A 19,950-nucleotide genomic window follows, 5' to 3' on the forward strand; every position below is an offset into this window, starting at 1 on the left:
AAGTCACCACACTCTGCTGCACTTTTTTTAGCACTGCTCTACGGAAAATACACTTTTCAAAAGTTCATTTTATTCTCAACAATTAGTTTTTTTTTGTTGATGTTGCTTTTTATATAATGCGAGATATAAAAGGCGAACAGTAGTTTCAACGTTACATTTATTAAATAATTAACAAAGTTTACATATTATGTGTTTTGGAAAAATTATAAACTTTATTTATCTAGTAATATAAGTGAAAAATAAATGAAAATAATACAAATAAGTGAAAAATAAGTGGAAAATGACAAAAACTAATCTTCTGTTAAAAATCGGGCTTGAACGTTGACGGTATCAGAATAACGAGTTCGATGTGGAGAAGGCACGTGTTTTGTGTGCGCTCCCGATACTCGTTCGAGTTTTGGTTTGATGGCGTCCTCTCTGTGAGAGGTCGTCTTGTTAGAGATGGCATCTTAGTGGAGGGGCAGTATTCTTGTGATACAACAATAATGGGAAGACAAGGGTAAACTTTAAATTAAAACCATAATTAAGCAGAGAACGACCGTGAAGATGACTTGCTGTTTCATATGGAACGCAAATTGACAAAAACTTATCTTCTGTTAAAAACCGGGCTCGAATGTCGACGCTATCAGTTACCACTTTTTGTAAGGAGTAAATGTTTTCAAAAATCTGAAACCCAAAGTGTTATCCGTACAGTGCTGAGAGGTGTATGGCCCTGCAATAGTGGGTCTTGAATGGTGGCCTCCAGATACTTGGTGAACTGCAGTTGACATCTTTTGCGAGCCTACTCGTGGAATTCAAATGGTAGCCTAAAGAAAAAAACAAGTGAGGTTCCCACCTCCAAAAAAAAAGGGAAAAGTTGGTGATTTGGAGACGGTGGTGTTACAACTACGGTTCCTTATCATTAAAAAATGGATGGTACCAATTTAGACAAGATTAATCCGTTTTAAATTGAAAATACCATCTATGGAATAATTGGAGAAGTAAAGTCGGCAAAGAAAATAAGGGAAGGATTATTAGTATAGTTCTCCACTAACAAACAATCTGGCAGACTAGTATCGTTAATAACTTTCGGAGATCTGGCGGTAGAAGTAATTCCGCATAAAACGCTAAAGCAAAGGAGTAATATACTGTCCTGATTTACTCAATTTTATGCAAGAGGTAATACTAGAGCAGTTGAAAGGAAAGAACGTTACAGAGGTCAGCTTGCTCCACCTTATTTACTTCTTGGAGATTTTAATGCACATAACCTGATGTGGGGTTCAATACAGAGAGATCCTAGAGAAGCTTTTGTTGAGCGGATGCTTGACGAATCTAATGCAATCTTGCTAAATTCAACTTCATCGACTCATTTCTACGCAGCCAACGGCTCTTTCTCGTCCATAGACTTAACATTTTGTTGACCAACGCTCCAGATCTTAGGTGGCATCCCCTTGACTCACTATATGGAAGTGATTACTATGATAATTTAGTTATTCCTGACCTTTCATATAATATTGATATAACAGTAAAGGACTGTATTGACAGCATTACACGATCTGCTGAAATTAATATCTCCAGAAAAAGAACCGATCGCTTAGAAGGTCGTTGCCTTGGTGGAATGAACACTTTAGAGAGGCAATAAGTTTGAAGAAGTAAGCACTGAACAAATTTAAGAACCATCCTACAAATGAAAACCTCGCTCATTTCAGTCCAGCAGCAGTGATTCCAAATACAATCCAGATTTTCTGTACAAAAATCCAATGCTCGAGGTTGCTCTCGAGGAGACATTGAGAACCAACAATACAATTGGCCTTTCTCTGCGGTGGAGTTATATGCTGCTATTAAATTATCCAGGAGCAACGCTTCGAGTATGGACGATGTGCCAAGCGATCTGATCAGAAGACTACCGCCGCGTGGAATGGTAAGACTCCTAGAAATATACAACCTCATTTGCATGAAAGGAATCTACCCCGAAACGCGGAGAGAAGCCATAATTGTACCTGTGTTAAAATATGGAAAGGATTTGAGTCTCCCATCCAGTTACCGTCCAATCTCCTGTCTCAGCAAAATATTGGAGCAATAGACTTATATGGTTCATGGAATTCCGTGGATTAATAGCAGAGCACCAGGCAGGTCCCTGGTTCCTCTCGAGAATGCGCCCCAGGACACTTTTTTGTAAAGGAAGCACATGGTTGCTATTTTCTGCGACATAGAAAAGGCTTTTGATATAACCTGGAGGTATCAAATCATACAAAAATTGCACGAGTGGGGTTTCAGAGAATCATTTCTATCACGGCGATTCTTCAGGGTCCGCGTCGGATTGTCGTTCTCTGAGCTGCACACACTGCAAAATGGTATTCCGCAGGGTTCGACGTCGAGCGTTGCGTTATTCGCATCGATTGATTGATGCTTGTATGTCGACGACAATATACACAGCAGGAGATACCATCCCTTTTATAACAAGAAGGCTGGAAGAAGCGATTACCACCGGGTGCAAACTCTGACGTGCTTCTATCGTAGTGCCGGGACTGATTCTATCCAGGATGGATTATGGATGTGTCGTGTACTATTTGGCACGTAGATCTGCCCTGAAATTGCTGGACACCATTCACACTTAGGGAATAAAGTTTGCAATGGTGGCTTATCGTACCTCGCTCTCAGGCCTGCCGTCTTTGGTGTATAGGCGTAACCGCTTCCTCCTGCGCTACGAAGTGGCGATGCTGTCTAACCCGAAACATATCAACAGTTCCCTCTTCAATGACATTGACAAATACGAGAAATACGCACGTAGGCCACAAGACCCGTCGCTGTTCGTGCCCACGAGCTGAGTGGACGACTGAATTTGCATCTGCCCAGAATGTATCCAGTAATTATCCTCCGTGGCTGCTTTGTCCTGATGTCTGTCTGAGCTTGCATCAGTTCAACAGGGGGAGCGCATCTCTGGATACTTATATGGCGGTCTTCGAGGAGATTACTGGGGGCATTCTGAGTCCTTGCTGGTGTTCACGGACGGATTGGTCGGTGTTGAGGGTGCTGGGTCAACCGTGGTTTTAGGTATTATTTTAACCAATTTATGTTATTTATTCTTTTGTGATCTTTTGAACAATTTTAATAAGTGGTCTGTCTTGTACTGTCTAGTTTGATCATATTAATTACTTCCGGGTTATTTTTGGAGGAAAAAAATAGCCTTGTAAATCCTCATCAAGAATTTTTCTAAGAGACTTGATTTTCTCTCTGAGAGCGCATATCTCAGCTTTGACAGTTTCTACCTGATTTACCATGGAGATATGAAAATCCTCCAACATCTTCATATTGACATCACTAATTATAAAATCTACGTCATTTGCAGATAAAATTTGCCTTTCAAATTCAATACTGGATTTAAACTCTAGTTCTAACGCTAACTGTTGGATCCCTTGTTTCATTGTTGTAAATTTCTTATCAATTCAGATTGCTTAACTCCCTATGTCTTCAATTTATTTATCTATTTATTTATTCGTTTGTGTTCATTTTAACATTTTTAACACTGCGTGGATATGCATGTACGTATAATGGCCTAATAATGACCTAGTTGTCGATGCCTCCAAAGAAAGGAAAAAAAAATATTGTAGTATATTGTAGAATTTATGCATGACAAAGTAATATACAATTATAAAGATGTTGTAAATTGTAATTTCATATCGCGATTTCATTTTACTTTCGTTCTCATTTTCAAAATATATACTCTTTAATAGCGCAATACCGGTATTTTCATAAATTCATTATAAAATAACAAATATATACATTTAAAAATATATTTAATATTTTCCTATGTTGTAACTTATGCACGTGTCACATATTTCATAGTAGTTATTGCTAAATAGACATTATTATTATTGGTAAATGCATATTAATTAATATCTATGTGTTGACGTAATCTTTTGTTATACATATATACATTTTTCTTTCGATATTTACCTGCTCTTAATAAATTTTATAAATAAATTCATGAATCATTTACAAATTTGTATTTGACTTAATTTGACCTAAAAACCATTGACTTTTTGCTCAAACTAAATTTAATTTTTATATTTTCTTGAAAATTGAATATAAGAAACTTTAATAATAATATTTATTATAACAGTCATTGCATAATAAGTGAAAAAAACATAATATGATAATATTTAAATTTATCAATAAAATGTATTTATAAAATTCATTAACTAATGTATTGAATATTTAAGTATCTAGTAAATATATTAATTGCTTGAATATCTAGTTGCTATATTTTATTCTTAGATTTACTATATGATAAAATCAATAAAGAAATATAGTCCATTCCGCTTAATTGGAAGACCGGTTATTAGGGACAAATCATAAAGAACGGAAACAAAACTAAGGAAATAAAACAAATTTACTTCATTTTTTCAGGAGAATATTCCGTTTAATCGGGATCCCGATGTGTTCCGATTAGCGGAATCGACTGTATTTCTATATTATTTAATTTATAGCGAATAGCAGCTTCAAATGAGTTATAGTTTTTTTTTAAGTAAATCTATTGCTTCTTAAGAAATACACATAATTCTTTTATAGCTCTTTCTTTAAATAATATTATTTTATTTTTTTGTTGCATTGTGCACAATATAGTAACTGTGTTTTATGTTGATGATGGTAATTAAATTATATTATTACTGTCAAAGTGCAATTGAGTGCTGAGTCACTGTATCGGAATGTATTTTATTATTTGTTAATAACAACCTTGCAGTATTTTTTTAACTTATTATTGCAAATACAGGTATCCCCCGACTTACGAACAAAATTCTAAAAGCTCTAACTTGTTACAAGGTGTTATATAGTGATAAAAAATAAACAGACCAAACAAAAATTGATAATTTATTTAATAAAATATAATATTTTTGGAAGATGTACTATCTGTTTTGTTGGATTTGTTATTAAATAATTGTGATGTCTATATTGAAAAGTATTTGTATGTAAGTATTTTGTTTATTTTAATCTATTTTTAGTAATACGGAATTTAACATATATAAAAGTAAAAATCATGATAAAGTGTGATAAAATAAGTATATTTTTGAATTTTTAAAATTCCCCCGACTTACGAACAACTCTTTGGAACGGAACTAGTTCGTAAGTTGGAGGATACCTGTACTATAAATATCTTTTTGTTAAATTCAAAAAGTATACATACAACTACAATATGAATTAAAACATTTATAAATTTATTGATTATTATTGTTATTGAATGAGTGTTTTATTTTACATGACTATAACAATAAAGATTATTATTATTTATTGTTAATTTTAATAAAAAATACTATGTGTCATATGATGTAAACTATAATTTAATGGTATTTTAGAATAGTGGAAACATAAATAATAACATGTGATTAAGTCTATTGTGCCATATTTGTCTAAATTCCTATAAAAACAAATGATTGGACGTTAATGAATATGCAGCGCATATGTACTCAACAGTTGTATATTTCGATATGTTTCCAACCATTCGGGTAATTTACTCTATTTTTTGTTTTTGTATTCGAATTGGATACGAAAGTTACATATAATATATATCCGCTCCAAATATGCTAGAAGCAGAGAATTAAGGGAAAAAGTAGATCACGTATCGTTTTTTTGTTGATGGAGCAAATTGAGGATGGAGGAGGCCTGGCCTGCCTTAGTAGGCAGGAGAGGTATGCATGTATGTGGTGGGCAAACCGGCGTAAATAATGATACACGGACGGTCGGGAGGGAATGCAACGTAACGTAACGCACGCGTTACGTAACCAAGCGTCCGACGTGCAGAATGGATGAGGAGGTGGCGGAGGAGAGGCAGGCGGTTTTAAAATGCAGCAGCAGCGGACCACATTTCGCTTGTGTTCAATTAAATTACGGATAGATAATCTAATGGGACCGGTGGTAGCAGGCTTTTACGTGAGTTCGCAGCATTAGGAAGTGGCCTCAGGTACATTCACGAGCGCAAATATAGAACTTGTCTTTTCATTATCCAACACCGTTGGCGCGTATATTTTATACAATGGACGTTATTTTATTTATATTTGCAAGAAGAAATGTGCAAGTATATATATATTTGGTCTAGGTAGACGCGATCTAGATCTACCACGGCGTGTCTACTTCGATAGATATGTGTATATATAATATGCAGGACCGGTTTCAACACTTTGAGAGACTCAATTAATTTGTTGGAAAGTTATTCGAAAAATCATCCGGTTATAATCTAGCCGTATAATAAAGTAAGTCTTATGGTCGATAAATCTTTTATGGATATTACAAAAGTACCGTATTTTTCGGTCGATAAGGTAGACAGAACTATAAAACGTACTCCAATTTTGAATCGATTTCTATGTGAAAAGGTGCGTCTTATGGTTAATTCATTCTACAACCTATAAATAAACTAGTCATCAATTTCACATTAATTATAAACATAAGACAATGGATAATGTTAATAGACTTGTTAACATCATCAACCTAGATCTAGAAAAAATATTCACTGTTTGTTTTTGGATAAAGATTGTTTGACATTCTTAAAGAACTATTGTAAAATACTAAAAGATGGTATTAGTAAAATTATATAAGCAGAACCGAGTATGCTACGTGAAACTATTTTCTGATATTTACATTATCTTTTATGGCAGATACAGTCCCTGAATTAACGCGGTACTATTTTTTATTACGCGTAAATTAGAACTGTATTTACGCGGTATTTCATTTAAATAAATAACGGGGCCCAATTTTTACGTTTTGCAAAAACTCATCAGTCTTTATTGATTGTTCAGATCAATGTACACAAAACATTGCAGCGAATATCAGCAAATTTATGAAAACTTAGTAAAAGAAAATATTGATAAAATTATACGAAAAATTCACATTAATAATGATAATGAAGTCGAACTTCTAAATATTTCCAGCTATGAAGATGATGAGTTTATGGCAATTATAACGAAAATATTGTTTGTTTTAAATAGCGATAGTGACACCTAATAAAATTTACTCTTGTTTTCTAAAATGTTATAATTATTTTATGTTAAGCTAAATGAAATAAGTATGTATTTCCAAAACATATATTTTTTTATTGTACTTACAGACTTTATTTACGCGATTTTCATTCGCGTAAAAATATACACGTGGAACAGAAAATCGCGTATATTCAGGGACTCCTGTATTCTATAAAAAAAATATTATTATTGCAACATTCTTTGATAAATTTGTCTTTGCTTAATAAGTTAAATGATATTATGAACTGATATAGGAATTATATATTAAGGTTTATTTTCAAGCAAAAAGAGAACAATATAAAAAATGTATGTTATAAATATTGACAGTATTTCTTGATAATTAAATTTGCTATTAATCAGTGACCGATGTGGGAACCCAACAATCAAATTTAATTCAAATTTTCTAAATTAATAAATTATCATTGTTATAAAGAACATAATAAAAAATATATATAATTTAATATTACGTGTTATTTAACATTTTCATTCTGACAAATTATCAATTAAAACAACTTGTTTGGAATGTTTGTACCCGGTATTATTTACAAGTATTAATTGTATCAACTATTAAAAAAAAAAACTGATGGATGGTCTGAAAGATGAAGAAATTCGTTACTGCTAGAAATAAACACTTTAAAGTAAATTAAACAGATCGTCTATTTTAAGTATTTTATGGGACCGGGAATTGCCGCTATAATTTATTGGAACTCTTGATATATACTTCCATTTCTTAATTAACATCATTAGGTATTCCATGCAATGCTTCAAGTTTCTTTTTGTTTCTCTATACAGTTCATTGGCAAACTTCCCACTCATATACTGACTGCATGTGGTAATTTGCTCTTCCTTTTCCTTATATCGTAAGATATTTTTCATTCAATAGACAACTTAGCCATTTCTTTCCTCTCTTTTATTTTAAATAAGATGTTTTCTTTAATTTTAACGTTATATATGTTTGCACAACTCTTGTATAATATTATTTCAAATCTTAAGTTGAGAATGTACATTTACAAAATAATTTAAAAAATATTTAAATATAGAATATGCAAAATTTCTTTGCAACAATTATATAAATTATTAATGACTAAAGTGTAAAATTCCAAATTAATACTTGCAATATTGCTAAATGCTGAATAAATGAAATCTAAGACCTAAATGAAATGTAGGTTTACTTATAAAATAGAATATCTTGTTTCAATTTATGAATTATATTTAGATAATTTTATCTGATAGGTTCAATATATATTTAAAATACAGTCATACCTCAATTAACGAATAGAATGCGTTCCACGAAATTACTTTTGTAAGCAAAACTTCGTTTTCAGAGCTAAAAAGACTATGAACAGAGTGGGGATATGTTTCTTCATAAAGATGAAAAGCTTTTATTTTCGAACAATAACAAAGAGAAATTTCATTTTAAATGCAATTGTTTGTGTAATATTTTCATTCATTTAATAAATGTTTATAAAGAGTTATTGCATTTAGCAGTTTTGCTTAAGAATAACAATTCTTTCTAAATCAGAAAACTTTTTCAATGTCATTTTTGGCTGTTAACATTTTTACGGTAGGAACTTTTTTAATTTCATCTTCATTTTCTTTGTCTTTGTTGATAACTAAGTTTTCTTTCAGTGAAATAATTTAATAAATGTCATAAAATCTTCATCATCATCGTTATTTTCGAAAACTATTGGTCAATCAATCATCAAGATATCTTCATTACTAATTTCTTGAATGCTATTTTCTTCTTCTAGTACAAGTTCTGACCATAATGTGGCCAAATTAAATTTAAAGATTGAATCTGGACTTTCGTTATATCGAGGCTTCATAACCAGGTTACCTTAACCGAAGCATGGTAGTATAGAGAATACATAAAAAATACTAGTCATCTCTACTTTATTGAAAAGTAGATTTTTAAAGTCTATGACAATAATATGTCGATAATTACAAATAAAATAAAAAATGTGAACTGTGTTTAATACAGTAATAAAATTTAGCGTTTATTCAAATTTTGTTAAAACAATGAAGAAATATTGATGTATAAATAAAAATACAAATCATTCCCACATTACTGAAGATTAGAATTTTAATATGCTGATCATTGAATACCTGTAATGCAGATTTTAAAAATAATTTTCATAAGTACAGAAGCTTTAACAAAAAGTTTAATAAATTGCTTTTTCAAATAAGAAATATTCCTGAAAGTAAATACAATGACAGACTATGAATACATTTAATGACACTGAATATCAATGTTAGAGGTTTTTAAGTTGATTTAAAATAATCAGAAATTATGAATATATGAATGTAGATTTCAAGTGTATATCATAAGAAGTTTCATAATTTGCATATGCAGTTCCAAAGTAATCTGAATACGGTCCTGTTGCTGTCTGCTCCACAATTATTATTTTCTTTTGCCGGTGTATCACTCCATTTTCAATCTTTTTTTTTATTCTTGCGTTCTTTCCTTTTTTTCTCCTTATTATTTGCGCCGACGTATCAAACTTCACTTTCCCTTTTCATTCTGGGGAGCTTTATGGTAAACGCATTCGCCGGTCGACGTGTGTCCTTTCATGAATTAACCAACAAATAAAACCACTTAATCTAGACTAGGTGTATGTACATCAAAACAACAGAACTCTCCAGTAACCGGAGAAATGCAGGAAGTTATCAGGCAGGCGACGATACACTCGTCTGGTCAATTGTCGATTTGCATACACTTTGCATGGCCTTACTTTACCTTCTCTTCAACCGTTTATATTCCTTCTTTTCTTTTTTATTCTCACCGCCCGCCGTCCGCGGATCCTCCTTTTGTTTCTTTCCCCGTTCGCATTCAAATCAAGCCATAAGGAAAAGACTATTTCGACTGAAACGCGTCCCCGGAGATCGCCTTCTTATTTCTTTTATTTTCCAGTTAGAACTTTCGATTCCCAAGAAGAAAAGATTAGGTAGAAACAAAAACAACTTACGCAACGCAGTGAAACAGACTATCGCAGATCGAAACTATTTTGAAATAAGAACAGCTCTGTCTAAAACGAAAGAATTGTAACTTGAAGAAGATACTTGGCAATTCATTTAAGGCTTAATAGTTGTTTTAAATGGTATATTGCTATTTTTTTGTATTATAGCTTAGCGTCTTAAAATAAATACGACTCTTTCTTTCACCCACGAAACGGCTCAATTAAGGAATTTGTTATGTAACGTTGCCATAAATCAGACGATGGTATAAAGATGGTCGAAAGCTCTGCGATAAAAAATGTAGGAAGTGATGTGACCACAATTACAATGTTAAGAGCTTCGAAGAAGCGATGGGTTTGTATAATTTATTTTATGAATAATGTATCTGCACTCTCGTATACGAATAATATCAAGTATTTATTACTTACATTTTATTTATTTATTATTAAAGAAGTTATAATCGAATATACATCTCATAGAGCAGGTGATCGGTTCCACCAATATCCCGCACTATTTGAAACCTGTCTAATTAGGTCTTTAAACTCGTACAAAAAGTACAAAAAGAGAATATGTGTTCTTTTGCTCAACTTAAATTTCATTTGAAATTTTTAAACTTTACTACAGTTAATCCGTACTATGCAAGGTATTGCTTCATTTAAGATGTTTTTTACCATGCTGCGGAATAGGCTCAACTTTGGATATTGCAATAAAATTAAAGAAAGAAAATGGATTAAAAAAGTTTATATAATGCGTACATCTACTTTCCCATACTTGAAAAGTGAGAGTTAAAACGAAAATGAATCTATGAAGATGAAACATTGTGCTGCTTTCTTTATAGGAAAATTCTGATCATCCGAAAATTGAACAATAATGCTACTATTATTTTTCAATTTTTCACCTGCTTTCAGTTTAATGTACTCAAATATTTATATATTAAATCATTAACATTGCAAATAGATTAGATAAAACTAATTTGTCATATAGTTTTATGAAAAAAATATTACTTATTAATGAAAGAGTAGTAGAAATTTTAAGATAAATAATAGTTTATAGCAGAAATTACTGAGTGATTTTCAGTAGGAATTTGAAATTGTTACAATATAATACAATTAAAGCAGCACAGGAATCAAGTTTAGACAGATATTTTCATTTTGTGTGTAAGTTAACTGTTCATTTCTTAAAACTTTTCAATGTACAATAAAACATCGCTGCCTCGATTAACGCTGCTTTTCTATAATTCAAATTATCGCAGCATTTCATTGATTCGTATATAATACGATTATAGCCCCTGTGCTTCCCCGTAATCTATGCTTTTTTGAGATGTAGATGAGCAGGATATTAAGGAGTACTGCAGATGTGAAGGACTTGCCAAGAGCGACCTTCAAGAACTGGCAGAATAATTGAAGAACGCGAAATAGTGATTCTAAAGACGATGAACCAAAAGAACTTGCTACAGAAAATTTAGAAACGATAATAGAAACCGTTGATAAAATTGTAGCGAAAGATCCAAATTTTGACAGGAGTACAAAACAAGAACAAGAGTTTTGGTTGCTATCACCTGCTACCAACATTTGCTTAATGATAAAATGATCTATAAATCTGTTTCGTTTAACGCTATGTCTTTTGTCATATTTTTTCTTTGTTATTATTTATGTAATTTTATAATTATAAACATTTTTTAAAATTTTACAAATGATAGAATAATGCAATAAAAATTTTCAGAATTAGTCCATAAATAATGTATACATTTTTCTAAAATATTGCCTTTTCCTTTCAAATGTGCTGCACGTGAACTCGTTACCAATATTGAATCGCTACGGATGTGAAGTATTACAAAATATTTTATTAAATATTAATTGCTAATCGAGATTTCAAATTAATAAACATCTGTTACCTAACGGTAAAAGTGACTTATGAAATACAGCACGACGGGGATCTATTTATTTACGAAGAAAAATCACAAGCAAAAAAATATACAACTTTTAATACCATTTTCTATATATGTAAACAGTGTTAAGATCTCGGTAATATTGCGGCACTTGCATTTTCCACGTTAGTTACGTGAGGACATGAAAAAAAATTGAATGCATTTGTTACGCTAACTGCAAGTGCCAGAACAAATTTATAGTCGTTTTATGTTAAAATTAGAAATTTTCTTGCATTTTATGGTTGCACAGCCTGCTATAATTAATTTTGTATAATATTTATGTCGCAGCGTACATATTGATAATCTTCAAAAACGTGTTTTTTCTTCGAACCAATGTAAATAAATGAATTATAAATAAACTAACATAAACTGACATGGTTAGAAAACAGATTCCAGTCCTTCAATTCTACAATTTCCTGCTAATCTAAATAGCCTTACCAATCTATCATATTGAGGTTAAGTATGCGATATAAATAAAACAAGAAATTGTCGATATAACTAATAATCCAAAAATATCTTGTTTATTAATTAAAATAATTGAAATTGCATTTATTGCACAACTTCTCAAATTCTATTAAAAATAATAAAATTAGTTATTTAGTTATTGATATAATACTGTTGTAATGTTCTATTATCAAAACATTCTCAAATAATAATTTGGTACGCATACTTATTATTAGAGAAATATAATTATAATACATTATTTAGGTCAGAAAGACTCCATTTTAATAAATTTTATTATTTAAAAAAAGTATATAAAGGTTATTACAAATTAGTGAGACCAGTATGGACTTTCCCCTCTTTCAGCCTTCAGATATTATTTTTTTACTAAAACAAACATAAAAACATGTGATACAATGAATGTAACAAAATAAATGAAAATGAATTGAGCTGATAATGAACAGACACACAGTGAAACATATGATACTATGAATATGGTGCAGAAGAAATGAAAATAACTTGATGTGACAAAGAAAACTGACAAATGGAAGAATGGAAACAGAGTAGAGTGAAACATGAAATAAAATCAACTGAGCGGACACAAAAAATTACCTACAGTTATTTTTTCCATAAATTATTACTGTTATTATATCAAACTTGCAAAATTTAGGATATTGGTTAAAACAAAATTATTGTGGTAACGATAAAAGAAAGACAAATATTACTTGATTATAATCTGAAAAGCGATTTTGCTAATATTCATTTAGGGATCTTGGATTAAGTTGTCAATATTGGTGAATAAAGACAGGCCATACCTCTTGCAGAACTATGCTTAACCACATGTTAGTCAAACTGCAGGAGCAGGACTTGTAAACACTGTCACTCACCTTATTCATCAGACTTTGCACCAACTGACTCTCATAATTTTCAAGCATTGGGTCACTTCTTACAAGGAAACATATATAATTCCCAACAAGCTGTATAAAATGCATTTTACACTTCAGGCTTCTTGGCTGTATTGATATTTTAGGCCAGGGTTTCCCAAAATTTTCCTGCAACTGAACACTTCTTAAATCCAGAAATTTTTAGGGAGCACCATTATCAATAACATTAAAAAAAGAGAAAAACATTAATTATTTATTTAGTAATTATTTCTTTCAACGTTTTCACGGAACACCTAATAACTTTCTGCGTAAGTGTTTCGAGGAACATAGTTTTGGCAATTGTATACATTTACGACACTTTATTTATATACTAATTTTTTAAGTTTTAAAAGATTTCTAGTTAAATATTTACATACAAAGTTGGACCATTTTATTATTACAAAACAGGTATCCTAGTAATATAAATAATTTTAATGTTTCTTTTTTTTTTAATTTAAAATTAATATATTGCGACAAATTATGCCACAAACTTTAAATTTATTCATATTACAGGTTGAAACTGGATTGGTCGTAGGTACGAGTGATCGTTAAGAAGATAGGTCGTAAAGTGCGGATTACCTTGGTAAAATATTACGTAAATGTATTTACTAATATTATAAATATATATTAATAATAAACAAATGACCGCAGTTTTTCCAACATATTTATAAAAAATGTAAAGTGCTACAGACCAAGCTATATACAGTAGAACCTTGCTTAACCAGTATTTCGTATAACGAGTAATTCGTTCCACAAGCAAAATAAATTGTAATATAATTGATTCGATTAATGAGCGCATAACAAGTGATGAGGAGACTCTTGGATTTGTGTTCAAACATATATTGTGTGATTGTTTTGTGCACAATTTAACTACTTTATGCAATTTCTGCGATGAAAAAGACGCAAGTAAACAGTATAAAAAAATAAATTAAAGAGAAGAAGAGTATTTTTTTGACATAGAACGCATTATTGTTTTGCTTAATGAGTTTTTTGCGTTACGAGTAAGATTCTGGAATGAATTATTCTCGTTATACGAGATTCCAATGTATATTTATTTATAAACGGTTTATTTATTTTGTGAAAACCTTAATTTTAAAGAAGTAGATATATTTAGAAAACTACGCTATTTTAATAAATCAAATTGTATTAGATATTACACGAGAGCATAGTTATATAATAGTTTCGATTATGCAGATCGTGTGCTCCATTCAGATGCTGCTGCAATAGATTGTGATTGAATCCTTTACAAAAACATCAATTTCTTTGGGTTTTCTCCGGAAGGCAATTAATTATTTGCACGTCCGTTGCGCAAATCCCTTTCCTCGAGTTCGCCATGTGCGGCATGCTAATTAAAGGAAAAGATTAAAGGGCGTAAAGAGAAGCCAGATTACGGGCGCAGTCGCAAATTGCAAGTCGTGAATGAGCCAATGTCAATAAAATTTGCATTTCCGAGATTTCGAAACAGAAATTGGCAAGTGAAAAATTGGAGCACTCGCAAACGCGTACATATATATATTCCATGTATCGCTTCTCTCTAACGTCGCGTTTTACTTTTTATCCCTCTTTCTTGCTCGCAAATGCATGCATTTTCCCTTTTGTTGCTTTTTTAGATTGTAAACACATACATGCGAGGAGAGGATTTCTGACTCGGGTGAGGGAATACTCGTATAGGGGATTGTGAGTATATAAATTCGAAACTTTGGAAGAGCAGTAGTAATACAGAGTTTCACTTTAAACAGACGAACTAGTACAGCTTTGCTCTAGCTTTGCCAGACTTGCCCAAAGCCATAATATACCTATTGATATTTACTTAGTAAAAAAATACACATTCAGTAAAATGAAGGTAAATAAACAATGAGTCGAGTGCAGTGTTTCAACTTTCTTTTCTCTTCTCAATCGGTATAGTCAGGTAGATTGATAATTAATAATTTGTTGCAGGTGACATTAGTGGTTTGTTTGATCGTTAGCTTGGCCAGCTGCATGCCCCAGCATGGTCATGGTTTGTATGGTGGAGGACATGCGGTCATTGCTGCGCCGATCCATAAAATTGAAGCCGAACCCGTTGTAAGTAATTGTATTTACTCGAAAACCATATTACCTCATCGTGCACGAGTTGAGTCGAGTAGAGTCGGGGCAAATATTTAATAAAATCAATAGACTACATTAATATTTCACTCGGAATTGGAACTGGGGAACACGCAAAGCGTTTTAATTCGATGGATTTTTTATTTGCAAACGGCCGGGGGTGTTAAATAATGATAGGGGGGGTTGGACGGACGATTTGATTTGTCGCTGATTAAATATGATATATCGAATGCTAATATCAGCTGAAATTTTGAGGGGTGGGATTTCGGTATCCGATGAACATACAGATCATCGGGTTTAGTCCTCGCGGGACGTTCCACTGAACACCCTTAATAACCGCAAAACGCAATTACCCAAACCAAATATTAATTTCATCTCGGATAGTTCAATATTAATACAAAAACATGTCGTCGCTCAATGGAATTACATTGAATACCAACTAAATTAATTAATCTAACGATGGAAAATATTTATCCAATTATAAGATTAATTTATTAAGTGAAACATTTTTTTAAGTACTCAAATAGTTTTAATTTGATCATTAGAATGAAATAATATTAACTCAAATCATTAGTACAAATACACGTTCAAATACATTTTCTAAATAATAACTAAAACAAAATGATATATATATATATATATATACATTTTGCAAAATTTAATAAACCATGACTTAATTTATATCACTTTATATTATTTAAAAGTAAATTAATTACTAATGTTTATTTGTATTTGAAAAGTATTGATTGATAAATATTTTTGTTTGTTTATATCATAAAATACATTACATATTCAAACCCGACTGGAGCCAATACATAAATCAAACTAGAATAATAACTCAACCAAATATTCTGGTGTACTTGCTAAATAATAGGTCGATAAGATCCGTACAGAAGAGAATTAATTGTCATAACCAACCTATTAATATTATAGACTATTGCTATAATCTACTTTGATGTTACTAAAAATATATAGTAAAGTCATTAAAATAAATATGTTATATATTTGAAACTTTGAAAATTGATAATTTTAGTTATTACGAATTTTATAATAATTGTAATATATTTTTTATGGTTTAGTAATGTTTTATTTCCGGTAAACCTAAAATAATATAAGTTGATATACATAAAATAGATAAAAACTAAATATTCGTAAGCAAATTGTATAATGATTGCAAAATTATACAGTTTCAATACGTGGAATAAAAATGGAATGAAGTAATATTCCAATGATCGTTAAAATGTTGATTGGTAATTAAAGCATTGAGCAATAACATTTATAAACTATGACAATAAATATTTGATAGAAATTCCTCAGCTGCTACCCAGAAAAGTTCTTAAAGTATACCATCCACATTACTCTTACTGTTACGCAACGTGCACTTAAAGGAGCTGAAATTCCGATGCGATCGGTTGTCTCAACAATTAATCTTGTGGGAAATTTCATAATTTTCTGCTTCCGCGTATGCTCAATATTGGGAGGCAATTTAGTTAATAGCTTTCTGATTTGTTCAGATGCTCATTATGCATAAATAAGCATGCAAAGACAATTGCGGTTTTGAATTAATTGAATATCAATAAAACAGTTGTTCAATTGCTACAACGCATACATCATTTAAGTTTTGGATATTATCGTTATCGTTATCAAAATCTAAATATTTTTTTTACAAAACATAATTATCTTTTCCAGACATATTACATATTTTACTTACTTTATCGTTATCCACATATTTAATATATAAAAACAATATTTATTGTATATTAAATATAAAATATATGTGCAATTTCCAATTGATAGAATTAAAGCGTAAGTTCTAATTATGTGTAATTGTTTCCATTATATTAATTTAAAACGACTTGAATTGAGTTGGTAAATTTGTTTTATGTGATTTTTGTTTCTATAATTGAATCAATTAGAAGACAAATAATGTTTTGTTTCACTTTCTAATAGTGTTTCTCTATAGCTATCAATAATAGAGAGCGAATTATTGCCGATGTAGTTTATTTTTGTAAAAGAAAATGATTGAAATTGATTATTAAATATTATAGGTTAAGTATTTATATATACTATTTGATTTTATATACACTGTAAATTATTTTATATTTAATGACTCAAATAATTAGAGATAAATAAGTATAGAATAAAAGAAAACATTAATTTTATATTGATTCATACTAATGTCAAAATAGTATTAATAATATATTAATATTATGGCAAAAGTAAATTTGAAATTTAGAAGAAGGAAAGTAGAGTTTTCGTTTTATTAAATTTTGAACTGTCGAGGCTTCAGTGTTATATAATCGGTATCTTGTTTGGTGCTGTATATATAAATAAATGCAGTTACGTGAAATTTGTGGAGTCTGCATATTATAATATCATCTGGCTTCGCCCAGTTGTTCGACTTTATTAGACGCATTATACTTTTCTCATTTTCACTCTAGCGCTTTTCATCTCCAAGCATGTCGCATTAACTTAATAAAGTAGTATACGTAATACAGCTATTACCGCCGTATGAAAAATGAGAAACAATTTTCCGTCTGGAAGCGAGGAAAGTAGCGGTAGCAGAGGAAGCGTGAACTTATGCACTTTGCGGTTACATAAATTTCGTGGAGATTCGCCGCGATTGCGCAACGATTACAATGGCAATGTATAATTTGCGTAAAAATTGAGGAAGCGGTAATGGGTCGCGTAATAGTTGATAATCCTCCAATAAAAGCTAACTCTCCAAATTTGGAGCGTTTACCAGAAACGTAGCTTAACGGCATTCCGCGCCGTGCAAATTCCAATTCACATTTATGCTTCCATAATCCCAATCTGGACATTGCAGCAATCAAGAAGCGAATGCAAAATAAACGGGTATTTGCTTGAGGAAAAATTGAAAAAAATTAGAGCTATAAAGTACGGCCATTAGGGAGTACCGTAATGAGCTGCGTTTGCTATTAAATTCCGGACCGACATAAATCAAAACAGTGCATGAAAAATGCTCGAATGCCAACTGCAAACGATTCGGCTTCGCCTTTCTCCTCCGCTGAGGGCTGAGGCTCGGTAGGTTTGCAGAAAAAAGGTTCTTTGGTGATGTAAGCTGGGATTCATTGAATAATCAGTGCGTGTGAACTTTCTATGCACGGTGGCAGCAGCAAGAAATCGAACGAGACACGAAGCTGCATTTAAGGCGATTTCGAAAGGATTATTAAATAAATGAGGAAGTAATTGCAAGCGAAGTAATTGCTGCTCTTTGCATTTTTATTTCTAGGCTTATCCGAAATACGCGTTCAAGTACGGAGTGGAAGATCATCACACCGGAGATCAGAAGTCGCAGGTAGAGGAACGCGACGGAGATGTTGTTAAGGGAGAATACTCCTTGGTGGAACCTGATGGTACCGTTCGCAATGTCAAATACACAGCCGATCACCATAATGGATTCAATGCGGTCGTGACCAAATCCGGCCACGCAGTTCATCCCCAGGTTCAGAAGGTCGCAATTCCCGTAGCAGCAGCTCATTACGGAGGAGGAGGTCACCACTACTGAAAATGTCTAACATCGCTTCTATCATCATACCACAGGCTTTGAATGGAAAAAGCTATTTATTTATTCACAACTCATACCATAACTCATTATCAATTATCTGATAACGTGATCTTATCGATGATACTTTAATATTGTTTCACCAACACTTCGCATTACTTCTCTTGTAAAGATCTCTTGAAAAACTATTTTCGCAAATCTTCGTATTCTTTTGTTGTTATTTTTTTATCATGTGCAGTTTTTAAAAATTTTCTTCACGTCTATTCGCGTGCTACTCACTTCCTCTTGTCATATAAAGTAGTATTCATCCACATTGAAACAATCTATTGGAATGCGCTGTAAATAATACATACTGTATTTACATGACATACCATTGGGTTTACACATATTCACATCATATATATTACATACATATAGTTTTATATTCATTTGTATTATTGTTGTAATTATTATTATATTTAGTTCTTTATTTTTGTATGTGTTTAATCATTAAAGATATTTTTATTATTTGAAAGATTTGTTTATTATTCTTTTTATATTTTCTCACTGGTTTCCAACAACCATCGATTACAAGGATCAATGACTTCATTGATCAAAATGATTGGGATTTAGTAAAGAGCGGAAAGTATTATAATTTACTATATTCATCAATATTCTCTCTATATTATCGTATCATCTTCACTAGAGTATTCATCAAATCAAAAATTATTCTTAAAATTTCCAAAATTATTTAAATATTTCTAAAAAAGCAATGCTCAAAATTATTCTGTAAAAATATAATTCTAATTCTCTACCCAAACGTATTCTCATTCTTACATAATACAAATTGAATTTTTCAACCCATTATTTATTATTCACATTCATAAATTGTCTAAGGCACATAAAGTTTGTAAATTTAAGATTTGTTGTTTGGCTGTATTCATATTCTTCCTTTCCTAGTTTAAAGTTTCTAATCGAAATAGTTTTTGTAATTATTGGTCATTTTCGCACAGAATTAGCGAATCTGGCAATTTTTCTGTAATCATCAAGTTTCATTAGTTGATATCATTTGAATGTTTACACAAAACATTTGTAACCAAATTGATAGCATGATCTTTTTTGATG

At 31.3% G+C, this 19,950-nt stretch overlaps 1 protein-coding gene across 2 annotated transcripts; it reads left to right on the forward strand.

Moving 5' to 3' along the window:
* The first annotated feature begins 14,832 nt into the window (after window positions 1–14,832).
* LOC108564784 (adult-specific cuticular protein ACP-20-like) lies at window positions 14,833–19,253 on the forward strand. Of its 2 annotated transcripts, none has more exons than XM_017923915.1 (3): window positions 14,833–14,912; window positions 15,174–15,299; window positions 18,574–19,253. In XM_017923915.1, the coding sequence occupies exons 2-3, from the start codon at window positions 15,216–15,218 to the stop codon at window positions 18,847–18,849; spliced, it is 360 nt and encodes a 119-aa protein (XP_017779404.1). In that variant the 5' UTR covers window positions 14,833–14,912; window positions 15,174–15,215; the 3' UTR covers window positions 18,850–19,253. The 2 variants fall into 2 exon arrangements, with proteins under 2 accessions (XP_017779404.1, XP_017779403.1); XM_017923914.1 differs by lacking the exon at window positions 14,833–14,912 and adding an exon at window positions 14,936–15,078.
* The last annotated feature ends 697 nt before the right edge of the window (window positions 19,254–19,950 follow it).

This window comes from Nicrophorus vespilloides, unplaced genomic scaffold (genome assembly GCF_001412225.1).
Source record: "Nicrophorus vespilloides isolate i.1.1-1 unplaced genomic scaffold, Nicve_v1.0, whole genome shotgun sequence".
NCBI lineage: Eukaryota > Metazoa > Arthropoda > Insecta > Coleoptera > Silphidae > Nicrophorus > Nicrophorus vespilloides.